The sequence below is a fragment of the Alligator mississippiensis genome, chromosome 5 (genome assembly GCF_030867095.1).
Source record: "Alligator mississippiensis isolate rAllMis1 chromosome 5, rAllMis1, whole genome shotgun sequence".
Lineage (NCBI taxonomy): Eukaryota > Metazoa > Chordata > Crocodylia > Alligatoridae > Alligator > Alligator mississippiensis.
Window position 1 is genome coordinate 190037231 of NC_081828.1, and position 17286 is coordinate 190054516.

Genomic DNA, 17286 nt, shown 5'->3' on the forward strand with positions numbered 1-17286 from the left:
GAAGACATGTTCCAGAAACAAACTGGCTATTTTTCAGCCAGAGGGAAGTGATCAAAACAGAATCAAAGGAGCCATTCTGGTCAATAGGTCAACTTGTGACTAATATTTCTGAGCACCAATGAGATTATATCTATGATTAAATTTAGGGACAGGATGGACCAAAGTTACTATGGGGTACACATCTGGCAGATGTCCCTCATAGTCAAGGCTTTGCGGCTGTTCTTGGCTTCCTTGGATAAACTGTATCTGTTACTGTCAGTGAGACCTGGGGCAAGGCCATACTCAAGAGATTACTGTGAATCATTACAACAGACCAAAGCATTTGGATACTAGGGTGATGGGCACCAAAAGAAAACAGCTTGAGGAAATAAATAAGTCAGTATTCAGAGCATGGTTTAAAGAGTATGAAGGAGATGCAAGATCAACACCCCTTTTGAAGGGAAGGGGAAAGCCTTTCCTCTGGACTCCTTAAAAAGCAGACTTATTTGGTCTCCTTCTCCTGAGAGGACCCCCAGAAGCAAGCCCTGGCATGGCTTCACAAAAGGCAAGCCCCTGGCTTTGAGACTTCGGCTCCTCTCAATCCCTAGCTTCCCTTGTGGTCCACAGCACCCACAACTGAGAATTCGTGCTTGCTGGTCAGCTCCCCGGAAGGAGAGGGTGTTTTCTTTACATGGAACAGGTTAGAGTGCTGATATCCCAAACAGCAAACCCTGCTCCAAAACTAACAGTCTTTATTGTGCCACCCCAGTTCCCTCTGTCCTTCCTTGGAATTCACTCTGTCCTCCCTGGAACTAATCCTTTCTCTCTGCCCTTCTTGGGACCTTCTCCACCCCAGGTCTCTCAATGTTTCGCTCAATCTCCTTAAGCCAGGTCTGCCCGACTTGCAGTTATTCTCCTCAGGCCAAGTCCACCACAAAACAATTACAAAACTATAGTATTCACCTGGGCACAACACTCACCCAATACAATTAAACATTATGTCATGGGGAACCAATCAGAGAGCAGTCTCTGTGACCTGCTGTCAGGCTCAGACTACCTCTGCCCTGTGGTGAAAAGGGCACAAAGGTGTCCTGCTTGTAGAACTATTTCCAGCAGTTATTTACAGCAATGCATACTAACACTGACCCTCCCACCAAGTATTGCCCATGAGAACTACAGGCAAGAACTCAGTCATCCAATCTTTTTCATCACACCATATAACTAAAGACTCTATTATAATATATTCAGACAGGCAAATCTCACTGGCATTTTTGAAATGTTGAGTGCTTGGCTTTGCAATCTTAATAATACTTTTTCACTCAGCTTGCTTATATATATTTAATAGTACTCTTCCAGGAATTCTGTGTTCATATCATTGACATTCTCTATGCAAAGCTATCTGTATGGAGCTAAACTTCTTTTTTAATTTACTATAATGCTCCACTTTAAAATGATGTTAATGGTTTTAAAACTGACAAAAGCTGGGAATTTAAAAGTTAGGAAGTATAGCTTGAGTTAACAGGATACCACCATCTTCATGTAGAATTTCCTGTCTTTTCTCAATTTAAATCAGATATTTATTCTCCTTCAGTGTTGAATCAAATTAAATTCTTAGTTTCAATGCTGAAGTCCTGTGAAGTACACCAAGTGATGATGCACTAAAGTATCAGGGAATCTGTCCCAGAAATCAGTCTTTATATGCATTTTTTCTCTGTTTTCCTAAATGTTAACAGAAAAGTTATTTCTAAAGTTGCAGAGTGTGTATTCCTAAATATAGCAAACTTCAAACTATAGCTGGTTTTACTGATAATGTTTTATTTAGACATTTTTAAATCCACACCAAAACAGCTCAAAGTTTGGCAGTTTTTAAAACTTGGATATATACTCTGGTTGTAAAATTTGTAATGGAAATTTGGAGAGAAATCATACACATGTCTTTTCACTTGCTGATACTGATCAGACACTGCTTTCTACAAAGCACATTTATAAAGTAAACTGTTCTGACTTGTGTTATGTGGGGAATCAGACTTCTGTCCATATTTTTAATTCTCACATTCTCCTCTCCAATATCTTTGTCTTCAAATCAACTTTTTCCCAGTACACTTTACCAGTATAAGGCTCTGCTAAATTCACAATTTTTTTTGCAAATTTCTTGCAACAAAACCAGTGATTTTTATGAAATGTAATAAAAGAATTGACAGAAAGTGAAATTATATTAGTTTTATACAGTTTTCTTCTCACAAACCACTTAGGGTTCTCAGTTTAAAAAGTATGTTAAGACAAAGTCTTATGTGCTCATGAACCATAGTCTTCATCAAAAAACCTTCTATAAAGTGCCACCCACAGTATTCACTCTTCAGTGGCCAATGAAGCTCTTATGGCAGGAACCAAATTTCCTGGTGGAAATACAAGTGTCCAGGTACATTCTTCCAAAAAACAGCTAGCTATGATGAGGGTTTTTAAAATTATAGTCAGAAATTATATTTAGGAATCAACTGTGTACATGGTTAGAGGTAGCTTGTTAACCTAACTGCTTACCTCTGATGCACACTCTTGTAATGTCCCCACCACTGGTGTTAACATGCTTACATGTGGAGACTTCAGCAGCTGAGCTAATAATGGAATACCTCCAGCCTTACGGATTGCTTCTTTATTTTTGGTGCTTTTGCTGCAGCTCCAAAGTGCCAAAGCCCCACAGCGGGCTATTTCAATATCTTTTGTCTGAGATGGTGTTGGATTAGCTAATCCCATTGACACACAGTCCAGCAGCCCAACCTGATGAAAAACAAAATTTTCTTAGTGCGTTTAATAGAAATGACAAATAACATAATTATACTGAATGCTAATTATGAGAGCAAGCACCACATCAGAAAAAAATGTCTCATTTAGTAGAAAGAAATAAAAAGAATACTGATTACCAGTCTTGTGATTCCTCCATGCTGTCTTACTGTCCTTCGTGCTCGTTTAAATTTGGCAACATTGGCAATTGTTTCAGCTGCCAAGCATTTCAGATCCTTATCTGGAGAGTCCAGAATCTTCACCATAATTTGTAAGCCCCCAAGATCAGCAATTGTACGTCTGATCTGTGAGTTCTGACTAATTTCCTTCAGGATTTTCAATGAACCAATCTAAAGAGAGGAAAATATCAAATGTTGCATACTTCTGAGAATGTATAAATGGTAGTTCACAATCTTTTAACACACTGGGTTGTATAAATGTCCTCAGGGGCAGGGCGACACAGCCTGCAGTGCTGGGGGAGCTCACACCACAGTGCAGCAGGGAAGTCTGTGGCCAGTGAGCTAGTGGGGAGAGGAGTTGCCCACACACACATGTGCGGTGCAGCAGTGGGGTGGGTTGTGGGGGACTATCCAAGTATGTGGTGGACTGGGGAGGGCATCTGCAAGGAAGTGGCCCAGGGGGTCTTTGGCATACACTACTGCTGCCTCCACAGGATACCCTGCCTTAAACAATACTTCTGTACTGAATATTCCTTTGCAAAAGAAAGCATTCAAATACTAGAAAGCATGTACCCAGCTCAATGTATTTCGACAGCTACTTACCTTACATTTAACATCTTCTGTATCAAGTAAATTTATTAAGACTTCAAGACCTCCAACATCTCTGATGGCCAGTTGACAGGTTTCTTGAGCCAAGTTAAAATCTCTCATTGAACACAAGGCAATTACTGTAGCTGTCTGATTGCCTCCCTAAAATAATACAATGATTAATATATGTTAAATATGCATAACATGATCTCATTGCTACAGGAACTTACTAACAAAGATGGGCTCTGATAGACCCATACTTTTATCAATGATGTGTTAGAAAACAAAATCATTGTTGATTAAATTTAAAGTTTAACTCCAAAACTGGAGAAACAGTAAATAACAAAAAGGAAAGTCACTGATATGGAATGAACCTAGATCACATGGCAAGCTGAGCACCATCAAAGAAAATTTGTTTCAGCTTGACTGAAGGGCTGTTATACATATATATGACCAAAATATGTAGGCCATTGTGACAAGAAGGCGCAGTCTATCCTGGGAAGCAGCAACTGTGCAAAGACCTCCATACGCAGATCCAGGATTCTTAAAAGGGGATTGTGGGAGCTGTAATCAGTGCTTCAGGGGTCTGGCTACATTCCCCACTTCTAGCCTCTCTCCGCACCAGGGCAGGCAGTAACACCATGGGAGCAGCAGCCCCATGTGGGCTTTTTTGAAGTCTCCTACTCAGGTAAGAAACTCCCCCTCCCCCGAGCTCTCAGCACCCACTCTTCCCTTCCCCTTCATGCTCAGTGGCACCTCCTCACTCCTCCCAGTCCCCCCCTTGCCCTTTCTACTTACATTTCTGTGCAGGGAGCCCTACCTGTTTCTGCTGGTCCAAGCCACTCCTGCCCCAGTCCTGCTAGGATTGCAGGGAGCAGCTGCATTGGGAGCCAGGATGAGCTGGGGACAGTGGTAATGGTGGGTGGGTTCCCCTGCCCTGAGCCTGCTCCTGGGCTGGCAGGGAACACCCAGGGGATTGGGTAAGAAGGAAGAACCCACCTGCCACTATCACTGTCCTGGCTAAATCTGGCCAACCACACAGCCCAGCTACAGCCCTGCCCCTGCCTGTCTGGGGCAGCCAGGGACAGTGGGGACACCAGCAGTGGTAGGCAGGGGTGGGGGAAAATGGGAAGGGAAGTGCCACTGAGCATGGGGGAAGGAAGGAGGTGCAAAGAGAGGTGGTTTCTTACCTGCTTCAGGGACTTTAAAGTCTCCAGCAGCTGCTCCTGCAACATAGTCTGAAAAAGGGGTACAGCAATGCCACTGAACACCCCTGGATCTGCCCTTGAAAATGAGGGAGCCATGGTGCATGATTAACTGATGATTATTGTAAACCTACAGAGGATACTGCTTTTTGAGGGCTTGTAAAGGCTAACCGCTGTACTTTTAGAAAATATGTAACCTTTATAGAACAGCTCAAACTATTAAATATATTATAAACTTGCTTTGTTTTATAAAGCCTTGCAACATGTGTTTACAGAGAAAACATGTAATTCAATTTTAATGCATCTCTCCCACTCCAACTTATGTCCTTTCCATTAAGGAACACTGTTTTAAAACTGTATGCACACTTTGATCCTTCATGCAATAATTCAGTCTTTACCTATCTATTACAAGTGTAATGATCAAGGATCCTGGTTTTCTCTGTTTCAAAACTGCAAACTCTCTGATTGTAATTTATTTTTAAACTGCAACCCACAAAAACCCCTTAAAGTCTCTGATTAAAATCCCCCAAATCCGTGTTTTTCCATGATTAAAATGAAACGCCACTCTATATATAGGTATCAGTTGAACACAAAGTTTTATTGATATATTTATAATTTTACACCATTTTGGAAGCTTTCCAGTGCCTGAATCAGTATAATAAAATAAATTCTAAATACCTATATATTTTGGCATTTGATTTTGGGTTTTTTATTATGGAAAATCAGAGCTCTCCCTGCCCCCTTTGCTCACCAGGATGCAGTTCCAACTGCTTTGTGGCTCTGAGCAGCCCTGATATGCCAGTGCCCTGCCCATGCCATTGACCTTCACTCCCCACCCACAGCCCCCTGGGCTGTGCCAGTGCCTTCACTCCCCACCCTCCAGCCCTGCTGTAGGAGGCCCCCAGCTGCCAGGGCTATGGGCCAGGGACCCGGATCCACAGCCTCCTGTCCCCCACAGCAGTGCCTGAGCTCCGGCTACTGCCCACAGGAGTTGGTGGCTGCTGCAGCAGAGCGAAGCACAGAGCCTGACTCCCCCTCCTCCATGGGCAGCATGGCCAGAGCAGAGCCTGTGGAGGGGCAGGTGTGGGCTGCCCATTGTAGGTCTGGGCTGCCCACTCTGCTGCCCATCCCTACGTCCACTGCTGCTGGGCAGGCCGGGGCACCTTGTCATGCCAGCATGGGTCTTACAGTGGCAGCACTGAGCTTCCCCACCCAGCTCTGCTCTGTCCTGCCACACCAGATCCTGCCCGCTGAGCCACAGAGGCCCCAGGGGGAGGGCAGTTGGGCAGGAAGCTCCAAGCCCACAGTGGCCAGCACACTCACATACACACATCTGGGAAGCACATACCCCCCATGTCCCATCCAGGGTGTGGGCAACAGTGGAGAGCCAGCCCCTTCCACCCCACAGATGAGCAGCCCGTGGCCCTGTCCCACTCCTCGCCTGGGCCCTGCGGTTGTACATTCCAGCCCTGGCCCCCTAACCCCACACATTGCCCCAGCTGGGCAGCAGCCCCAGCACCAGTCCTGCCCAACTCCCTCCCTCCCTCCCTCGCTATGAGGACCTCAATTTCCACCACCACCTTGCCAAACTTATCTGTGGGGCACTGTTCTCCAGGTTGCCTGGTGGCCATGTGTATGTGTTCTTGTGCACATGTGCACGGCACCCTCTGCTGATCGCCCTCCTCTCTTCTCCCCGCAGCTCCTTGCAGGCTGGAACTCTGCCAGCCTGCAAGGGGAAACCCACCATTTCCCACATTTTTCTCCTTTAAAGGAGAACATCTGGGTTTTTCTCCTTAAAATGAGAAAGTCCGGGTTTTACCATGTTTTTCCATGCCAAATGGAAAACCTAGATCCCTGGTAATGATTCACATGTGATATTCAAAATGTTCTAAATATTTTTTTAAAAACAAATAACTTCTTATTCTCCTATATTAAATAAAAATAGAACAGTATATGAAAAATATAAATGCATTTTGTTTTTTCCTCTCCTAAATTGCTTACAAAGCTTAATATATGTTTTAAAAGCAAAACCACAATAAAATATTTTTCATATGCTCCGAAATATCAGTTCTTTAGCACTGTCATACTACTGGTGGCCACAACAATTATTTCTCTTTCTTGTAGTTATCATCACATCAAGTCTTAAAGTATATATTTTAACAAGCATGGAAATAGTTAGCTCTCCATTAAATTGATACTAAATCTGCATGATGTTTGAAATCTGATCAGTTGAATGCAAAATAAACTCTATTGGCGCTTCAACAATCAATTTTAAGACTTTAAATTAAACACAGATTTAGTTAAAATGGGTACCTCTTCTTATACAAATGAGGCAGTATAAATATCCACAATGAAATGAAAATAAACTATGAATATGAAAATGTACTAATCCTAATTGATAAAGAATTTTCTAAACCATGTCAGTATAGTAATAAGAATTTTTAAGTTCTTAATATGTGAGAACTACAAAACTTTAAAAATGGCTATATATATAAAATGGAATATATGTATACACAAACACACACATGCATATATATATCAAATTATTTAAAATGATATCTCCTACGCAGCTTGCCTTTTTTTGTTTTTACTCTTGAAAGGGTTTAACAGATCTCTTTTTAAAAGTTCTACAGTGTATAACATGCTCTTGTTAAAATTAAACTATATATGAAACCAGGTAATCTTTTCTTCCATAAGAAAAAATGGGAGGAAGTTAATGGAAGGACATCTCTTTGGGGTTTTCTTATAGAAGTACTTCTTAACTTTTATACTGGGTAAGATGGTGGGGCCTTTCCACAGACCACAGTGATTTCTCAGGACCAAAAGGTATCCACACAGAGGCCCCATTAATAACAATGCAGCTCTGCTGCTCCCCTACCAATCCTCCAATCTTTGGAACTGTGACTCAATTTCAAGTCACAGCTGGGCTTCTGCAATTACTGGTGCCCCTGGTACCTTGTATCTCCATCTTAAAAGGGAAGCCCAGATGCAGAGTGAGGGCTACAGAAAAGTAATACAGACCACAAATGAATTACATTTCTACTGTCAGCTTTAGATTCATGGAGTTTAAGAACAGAAGCAAACATTAGATTTTCCAGTCTGACTTTGTCATCCAGACATGGAGAGTTCCCCCAATACCCTTTGTAATGAATGCCAATGCGTAATCACCCTCAACTGTTAACATTTTGTGCCCAATTTCTATTTTGAATTTGTGTGGCTGATTTTGAATCCAGTTACTGGTTCTTTGCTAGATTAAAGAGCTATTTAGGATTTGGAGTCTTCTCCCCATGAGAGTACTTCTTTCTTGCAGTTAAGTCACCTCTCAATCTTCTTTTTGATAAATTAGACAGATTGATCTTCTAAATCAGTGGTCTCCAACCTTTTTAAGTAGGAGATCACCTTTGGCATTTAAAAGCAACCCAAGATCTACCATGCACTGCCACCCTGCACCCGCTTGGCCCAGCAGGTAAGTCTGTGGGAGGGAAGGGGGGGGCAGATCGAGGCAGAAAAAAATATTTGGGGGTGCGCCTCCCCAGAAGGTAAGGCCCACCCGGCCGGGGCCCCACTCAACTTACCCCTGCTCCCACCTCTGCAGCCCTGTCCCTCATCATGGGGGCCTCATTCTAGCCCTCCCCCCTTCCCTTCCCCCATGGACTTACCTGCTAAGCTGGGGCACGTGCATGCATGCACATGGGCACTCAGCACACCGTCCCCCCCAGCTCCTGATCGACTGCAAGAGGCCCCGAGATCTACCACAAGAGGCTCCAAGATCTACCAGTGGTTGGTGACCACTGTCCTAAATGTTTCATTGCAGGACATTTTTTTCCAGCCCATACATCAATTTTTCTCTCTGCACATTGTTCATTTTGTCAACTTCATTTAAGATGGAAAGACCAGGACTGGACTCAATATTCCATTATCAGTCTCACCAGTACCATACACAGAAGTAAAATTACCTATGTCTTCTCATTGGGCACGTCTATACAAGATGCTGACTGCGCAGTAGCCAAAAAATACTGCACAACAGCACAGCACAGCACAGATGGTGCTAATACACTACTGTGCAGTATTACTAGGCTACTGCGCTGTAGCATCACTTAAAAGACCTTAATTCCTGTTACTGTGCACTTATTTAGTACTTGCTAATGTAACTCGGGTGGCAGCCCAATAGTTGCCAACCCTGCCCAATATCAGGGATGGTGTGGTGAGAATGGGGCAGGGCTTCCGGCCAGCACCAATTTACTTTCCAGCTGTCCCCTGCTCCCCACAGAGCAGCCCGTGGCCCCAAGAAGGTCTAACACTTAACTAATTTAACTATTTACACTTTATTTACAAAACAAGAATAATAGGAACGGTTATTTACAAGTGAACTTAAATGGCATAACCAGAACCACAAAACAAACCAGAATGCATTAGTCAACCCTTGACTCATGAACCCCAGGGAGGGTAACTGGCAGCTTTCAGCCACTGCTGAGATGCTACCACAAGGAAGCAAGGGGGTCACTCCCAGCAGCTCCAACAGGCTTCCCAATAAGCGACAGACTGCAACAGGTTAAGCTCTTCTGGTCTGCAGCAATCAAATTGTATCAAACCCCAACCTCCCAAAAAGTCTGAAGGGTGACCCTCCATGGCAACCAAAAAGGCAAGCAACAAGCAACTGAGTAGGCTCCTGCAGCAATCAGCATGACTCAAGCACCAAGCTCAGGGACTCCATCCGATGACAATCAGCTGCAGAATAAGGGACAGGACTGAGTCCCCTCTAGGGCAGTCAGAGGCAGAGGGTCAGCAGCACAGGCAGCTCCCAGGGGTCATTGCTCTAAACCCCTGCTTCAGATGACTGGCCGGGCACCCCACACACCTCGCAGCTTGCCAATCCTGCTCCGAGCGCCGGCCTGTGCCCCAAGCTCCCAAGGACCCTTGTCCTGGCGGTCTGCTGCTCCTCAGGATCCCAACGCCTTGCCTGCTGCTGTCCCGCTTCCCCAAGCAAGGTAAGGGGTTTCCTCAACTCACTGGCCCAGCTCCCTGCTCTGCATAAGGATGCCGCCTGCCCTCTGGGCCGCTGCCTCTTCTCTGCAGTGGAGTGGGGGGCCGACTGCCACCCCTAGCCTCCGGGACGCCCAGCATGTCCAGCACACTGCGATGGGGCTTTGGGGCACCAGCTCTCTGCCCCAAGCCCTGGCCACAGCTCCCTCTCTGCTGCAGGGCTGGAGGCACGGCCGACTGCCATTGCCTTCTTCTCCCAGGGCCTTCGAGGCTCTTCAGAGGGGTCTCTCTGCTCCCTCCACTGGTTCAGCTCTCCCCAGCTCTTCTTAGGCCTCCTGCGTCGTTCCCTGGAGAAACTGTCAGCAGCCCCCATGCCAGTTCGGCTACTGCTCTTATCCCCTCCGGCAGTCCCCCCCTGGCTTGCAAACCGGCCAACCAGGGCTCAGGGTGGCTAGCCCCCAACTCCAGTCATCCCCTTCCATGAGAATGAGGGAATTGAAAATCCCCTCTTTCGATTGGCTTCTCCTTTTCCACATAGCAGGGCTCCCCTGCTTCACCTTTGGGGTCGGTCAGGGTTCACTGGCACTGTTTCTAGCCCAGCGTAAGTATCTCAAGCCAATCTGATGAGTCTACATTGGCAGTCTGTTACACTAATACAAGTACTAAATAAATGTATAGTAAGGTAGACACAGATATTACTTTCTTGTTCATAAATCCAAGGGTCATATTTGTCCTTTACCCCACTGAGCTCTTGTTCAATTGTTTTTCTACCATAACTCTTAAATTCTTTTCAGAGTAACTAGTTTTTAAGATGCAGACTCCTGTTCTACAAGTATGGCTGCTTTCATTATTCCTACCTGTAAAACTTTGCATTTGGGTGTAATTAAGTCCATTTTACTTGACTATACACAGCTTACCAAGCAATTAAGATTGTGCTGGCTACAGACAGACAAGACAATTATGTTTCTTTTAAAGGGAGTGATGGATTTACTGACAATAAGCATGCACAAGGCTGATTCGTTGTAACTGTTTTGTGTGTCTGGTTGGATTGAGCGGCAAGTGAAACTAAACCACAGCAATTTACATTGGAATGAAACAGCTGCTAAATTGCTGTACTTTGGCTTCAACTACTGCAGGGTGGAATGAACACACAAAACAATTACACAAGATTAGCCTGATACATGGAAGGAAGTCCTCCTTTTCCCTGCCCTCCTTTTAAATTGATGCAATTGTTTCATCTGTCCATATGCTCCATATGACTGCCTGTTGTTATCATTACCATTCCACCAACCTTTGGTTCATCCACAAATTTGATCAGCAGTCATTTTATATTAATTTCCAGCTCACTGATGAAAACATTAAACAATGGTGGGCCTAGCAGCAATCCCTCTGGGACTCCACTAGAAATACCCTGTTGATGATTTTACCCCACTTATGACTAATTTTTAAGATCCCTGAGTACCTACGTGAAGCTCAGAATAAAGTAAATAGAAAAGTGAAGCTGAAAGCATTATCTCAGTTTAATAAGTGCAGGGAAGATAAAATTTTCTTAAAGTCACGTCTGTAAAGAGTACAGAACATTAAAAGCTTCTGCAGATGCTCTGCTAGCAAACAGAACAGTTAGCGTTTTGACTTGCAGCAGTTCTAGAGGAGATCTGCTAGCAGAAGCTGCTTCACAGAGCTATGGATTTCCCAGTCCTGGCCAAGACTCATTTTCAGCTAGAATGACCTACACCACAGATGTCCAATGCATGCAGCCCCCAAAGGGTTTACTTGAGGCTCTTGGTCCACTTGCTGCTCCCTCCACTGCTCTAGCTGCTGCCAGAGTCCCCAGGCTTCCCCTCCCTCCTCTAACTTCCATTGCCTGTCCCAGTCCCTGGGCAACTCATAGAAGCTCAGGAAATCTATGCAGTGTGGCATGGGGGTGCAATTGAGTTACAGCCAGGGTGGTGTTGGGGGGAAGGGGCAGCTGTCATCAGGTGCAGGGCGAGGAGCATGCACAGTGTGGCGTTGTGTGTGACCAGTGCTTGCATGCAACCTTGGGGGCATGGATCTCTCACAGTGGGGTCAGCAGGCATGCAACTCCTGGCCACTCAGAAGTTGGACAGCCCTGACCTACTTTATGGTATGCATTATTCTGTCCCTTACCTGTCTCCATTAATACTGTAAACAGAGTAGTTACTTTGAGACAAAACATCATGTTTCCATAGTGGAGGATTCTCTAGCAGGGTTCTTCATCACAGTTTAACATTGTCACAAGCCACATGAGAAGAGTGCACTTAAGGGCAATGCGCTTGAAAGGCACTCAGTGGATCTGCTTTCATTTTCCAGTCTTGCTGTAGAATTCCCATGCAATCCTGGGCAAACTGCTTCCCTCTGAAACTCAGTTCTTCATATCTAACAAAGGCATGAGTGTTCTTATTCTTTCTGTTTTTCATACTCCTATTCTTTTGTCTATCTTGTTTATGTATTTTTTAAAATTCTCTGTGGCAGGGACTATCTTTTAGTATGTCCTATTACAATGTGACTTCAATTTCAGTTGACATCTCAGTAGTAAAATTAGTTTAATAACAATAATAAACGTGATAATAAGAACACAGTGAAACTGGCTCCAACTATCTTCGCCAATTTATACCTTCATTTACATACTTACACAGAAAAGTATAGGAATTAGACTGAATTAATAGGAGAAGCAAGGATTCATGGTGCATTTGGATTCACTGAGAGAAAATTAGATTGAATAAAACAAGAACTGTCCAATTTTTGGCTTGGATACATCTCTATAAATATGGTACATATTACATTTTTTAATGGGAAGTTCGAAGGAGTAGGACTGTACACAACCACAAAACGAAATATTGTTCCATATTTCAGGGCAATGCCAAGGATTCCATATAGAGCTGCAGCTAAAGTTTAATTCCTTATAGTTAAAGTTCATTTATACGCTCTTTTGAGATTTGAAAGTATATTTATGACTGAATACTGGGAACAAAAGAAGTTGATTCTTCTTTTGTCACACTGCTCATTTACATTTTTACTGACTATATATCCACATAGTAACTGAAGCATAATTTTACTTTTTTTGACGTAAACAGTACTGTTCAAATATATTGTTAAAAAATATAATATAAGACCTAATCATGTTTGCTATTTGATAAGACAATTGGACAAATACCTCTCCATTGTCATTCCAGAAATCATTTTATAAGATACATTTTTCATTCTTTTTATTACAAAATAATTTAACACAAAACATTGTTTACATATTTTCAGTTTCTAAAAAGCAATAAAAACTGAAATAAGCAACTAGAAGTGAAGAATGAAACAGAATCCTCCATTTAGTCCATTGTGACTTCTTGATTTTGTATTGAACTTGACACTTTTAAATCACAGTGCTGGTATATATTTCTGAATTTTAAATTTTGATATAATGAAAGACTAAGTCACACAATATGTAGAGTATGCTTTAGCAGAGTAATTTTTCTACACTAGCTAACCTCTAAACAGTAAGTTTTTGTTTTGCTATAAATTCTAGTTCCAACTTTTTATTTTAGTTTATAAAACATAGGTCAAACTGAAGCTTGTTAGAGATGAGTTATAGACAAGCATAGCTTAGTTATGGAATAATTCCCTGCCACATTTCCTGAATCTTCTGGAGTTCTTGGGCTACAGCCTGGCAATGCGCAAAATGTACAGATTAATATAACTAAGGCCAGCAGAAAATCACGAGTGATAAAAATCACAGATACCATAATGTTTCCTTTGCTCTACAAATCTCTTTCATACAGAGATCACTATTGTTCAATTGCAAATTAATCATTTGGCACTGACAGTCATTTTATGTCTCAAAGCCAGCAGTGATCAGTGGAAATCCAGGGACCAGTGGGTTAGCTGTCAGAATAAGGGTGCAGTTTACAAGGATTGTAACATAGTACTGTACACTAAAGACTGTCTATGTGGCATTTTCTAGTGACATGATTATTGATTATGACTTGTAGGCATTGTTTTATCCTTTGCTTAAAGGAACCAGAGTCAAATGTTTAGAGTCAAGGCACAATGCAAAAGCTATTTTCCATGCTTTATCTGAGAAACTGATTAAGTGAAAATGGTGGACTTGGTTTTGGTGTGCAGATAATCATTACTATGACATAATAATAATACACTGTTAACCTGCATAGAATATTGACACTGTTAATATCCTTATGTATGCCATAAACACTCAACTTACAAAGTGGGCCTCTAGCTAGTCCATACACACACATGTTGTTGTCACTGGTCTAGTCTAGTCTAGTCTATATAAAATTTTTGCCACCAGAGCTAGTAAGAGTGCAGCTGTAGATGGAGCTATGCAGACAGAAAAGAGTTGTTTAGCTAATGTTATTTGGGGAGGTAGACTACTTATGCCAACTGAAAAGACCCTTGTGCCAGCATATGCCAAGTCTCCACTAATGCAATGACATGACTATGCTGACATAGTTATAATGACAGCAACTTTGTAAGGTAGATAAGCTGACTGCTATCTATAGGTGAATTAACAGGGGAGTGATTAGTAAGCTAGGGATAGAAGTTACACATGAACTGGTTTAAGTAATCAGAAACTGTTTTAAACCTGTAACGAAACAGAAATTTAGTACACATAAACTAGTTTCAAAATGGCTGAAACTGGTTTAAGATAAGCCTGGTTGAATGTAGTATCAGACTTAACTGATTTGGGTCAAACTGGTTTATGAAATTTCTGTCCCAGACCCTTTCTTGACTCAAGTTAAATCACAGTCCCCCAGCATCCCAGCATACTTTCCAGCCCTGGGCTGGGCTGTGCTGTCTGCTCCAACAGAGAAGGCTTTTGGTGGGGAGGGCAGGGATTGCCCTCTTTAGGCAAACCCCAGCTACGGGCTGGGGGAGGGGGGGTAGGTAAACCCCTTTCCCTTGAGTACAGAGCTGCCCTGCCTTACGACACTAACTGCTGGCTGCCACTGTGGACTACAAATCCCAGAGGCCCTGGAAGCAAGAAGAGGAAGTGATGAGCAACCCTACAGAGTCCTGCTGATATGATTCTGGACTGCAAATCTGAGTGGCAGCAGCAAGAGGAAGTGAACATACAACCCAAGCTGGCTATGTGCCAGAGAGCTCTAGTGCCCCCTGACTTCTGGCCTGAGCCACTGCAGGTATGTGGCTGCATTTCCTGAATCAAAAGTAAATGTCTGTCCAGTTGATATCTGAGTTTAATATCTGCAGCTTAGACTAGCCTCCAAAAACTGAATTGATTCAGCCTCAGGCATTTTGACTGCCTGTACTTAGCTGAGGAGAACTGTATGAGTACTAACGTAAAGTAAGGTAAAGTAATAAGATAAGTTGTAAAATATTTATTTAAGATACAAGAGAATCTTTTTTTTTAATCGGGTTAAGACTCATAACTGTTCCTCTCCATGGAAATCTTTAGTAAAAGGCAAAAGATTTATGCAATTTGAAGAGAAAGAAGAAGCCTGCTGGGGGTTTTATTACCCATTCATCTGCCTGCAGCCTTGTCCCTTTGTTTGTCATGTCATCTGGTAAAATAAATATGAATACAGGAAACCCTCACTATTCATGGGTTCATTATTTGCAGTTTCAAATATTCGCGAATGCCAAACCCACATTGTAAATACGCTTTATACACTTACAGGAGCTCCTTGGGAGCTCTGTGCTTGCTGCCACCAGGCTCCCACCATCATCACCAGAGCCATGCCACTCCCCGCCCCCCATGAATGCAGTGTGCCATTCATGGGGGATGCAAGAGCATATCCCCCACAAATTATAAGGGTCGCCTGTATACTTCAAATATTAATAAGCAAGTGAGAAAAAATGAGAAATGAGAAGTGGAGAAGAAAGATAAGAAGGGTTAGGATGAGACTGGTTTTAAAAACTCACAATCAGAACAAGGAAGTGCTGCTTTTCTATTCTGTACTGGATCTCGTAAATCTTGACTCCAGACTTGAGGATATGATATGTGCTGTCTAGAATACTGGATTTCTGGGATAAAATGTCAGTTCAGCCAAGCATTTGTGATTTTGTTATAGTGGGCTGCCCATAACAGGGATAAAAGACTGAATATTATTATAGCTAGCTTCCTCGTGACAATTATGCTTGTGGATCCAAGTGAGTTGGGACACAAGTAAATGTGAGTCTATAAGGGAAATGTCACAGGGCTGACCTGGGCAGACTTGTGCCTCTATCAGCCACTGGGGAGCTGGCAGCTGATAAGCACTAGGCAGTGAAAAAAGACAATGACAATATGATTTAAAATAAGACAATAAAGGATTTTCCAAAAAAAACCCCAAAACAAACCCCCTCCCCCCAAAATCTGCAACACCAATAGTGTATGAAAATATAAGAGAAATGCTCTCTGGGGAAATAAAACTGACTAGATTTACAATAGAACTCAGTAAGCACATGGGAAAAACAGAAACACAGATGAGGACATGGCTGAAGCATCTCCTTCAGTCATGCTTTTCGAACAATGGCATTAAGACTAAGATGTGACTTGTGATTAAGGTGTGCCAGGATTTGTATTCCATGTTGCATGACATCTTTAAGACTGGAGAACTAAACATGAGCTTTAGAATGGGAAAGTGACATAAAAAGAGGGGAAACAACGAGGCAACTTATTTCTGATACAAAAACCAGAAAAAAGTTACTGTTCACAAAGACATGTTGTTATGTTGCAAATTACCTCTTACCTCTACAGTACAGTATTAAAATAGTAGAGGATCCTAATAAACAAAATACAAAGTAACAATAAAAAACTCAACCCGTGTTGCTTAATTGTCAAATGAAACTATATTCACTTTCCCATATTATATTATTACACCTACTGTATTAACATAAAAACACCAAACTGGACAAAACATTTACATATTAAAAAGATCCTTTTAGTCTATTTTTTATTTCAGTTTGGTCCTTTACTCCCCCCACCCCACAACAAGTTTCTCCAATTATTTGTTGTTTCCTTCTTTTCTGTGAACCACTGTTTCTTGGAGGCTTTTACTAAGAAACTTCTAGCTTGTTATGATGAATATATTTAGAAGGCCAGTTTGCGTTTTTTAAATTTTTCTTTCTTATTGCCCTAATCTTTTCCTACTCTGTACCTCTTACTCTATACCTTTTGCACAAAAATTTATATTCCTAACTGTGCTCACTGGAAAGTATAAAAACTTCTTAATGAAACTACTTGCTTGAGCCAGGAACCAAGGAGCCAGCAAACAGGGGCTGCAAGCAGGGCAAGCAGTTTGCAGGCAGTTTGCTGGAAGCCAGAGGAGGAAGGGGAAGAAACGCCAGATCCTGCCCAGGGACGGTAAGTGATCCAGAGCTGCCTGCGCCTTTGGTTTGCTGAGTGTTTGTTTGGTGTGTGTGTGGCTGAGGCATGTACTCTGAGAAGCTGGGAGGGTTGCTGGCTGAGTGACTGCTGCCTGGGCTTGACAGAAGCCCTAACGAGGGGACAGAGCCAGTCCAGGCCCAGCAGGGTATAAATAGGAGACTCCCTGAGTGACCAGGGAGCCAGTGAACAGGGACTGTATACAGCGTAAGCAGCTTGCAGG

General features: G+C 42.8%; 1 protein-coding gene and 1 non-coding gene across 4 annotated transcripts in view; both read right to left on the reverse strand.

Moving 5' to 3' along the window:
- The window catches only part of ODAD2 (outer dynein arm docking complex subunit 2), a 195115-nt gene that overhangs the window by 111507 nt on the left and 66322 nt on the right, over window positions 1–17286 (reverse strand). For all 3 annotated transcript variants that reach the window (XM_059729109.1, XM_019498106.2, XM_019498108.2), the window contains 3 exons: window positions 3540–3686; window positions 2898–3107; window positions 2518–2754 (listed from right to left, as the gene is read on the reverse strand). In XM_059729109.1, coding sequence (XP_059585092.1) covers window positions 2518–2754; window positions 2898–3107; window positions 3540–3686 — 594 coding nt within the window. The remainder of the gene's footprint in view (window positions 1–2517; window positions 2755–2897; window positions 3108–3539; window positions 3687–17286) is intronic.
- LOC132251016 (U5 spliceosomal RNA) lies at window positions 15082–15196 on the reverse strand. The gene has a single exon (XR_009462825.1). It is a non-coding gene; the product is annotated as a U5 spliceosomal RNA (small nuclear RNA).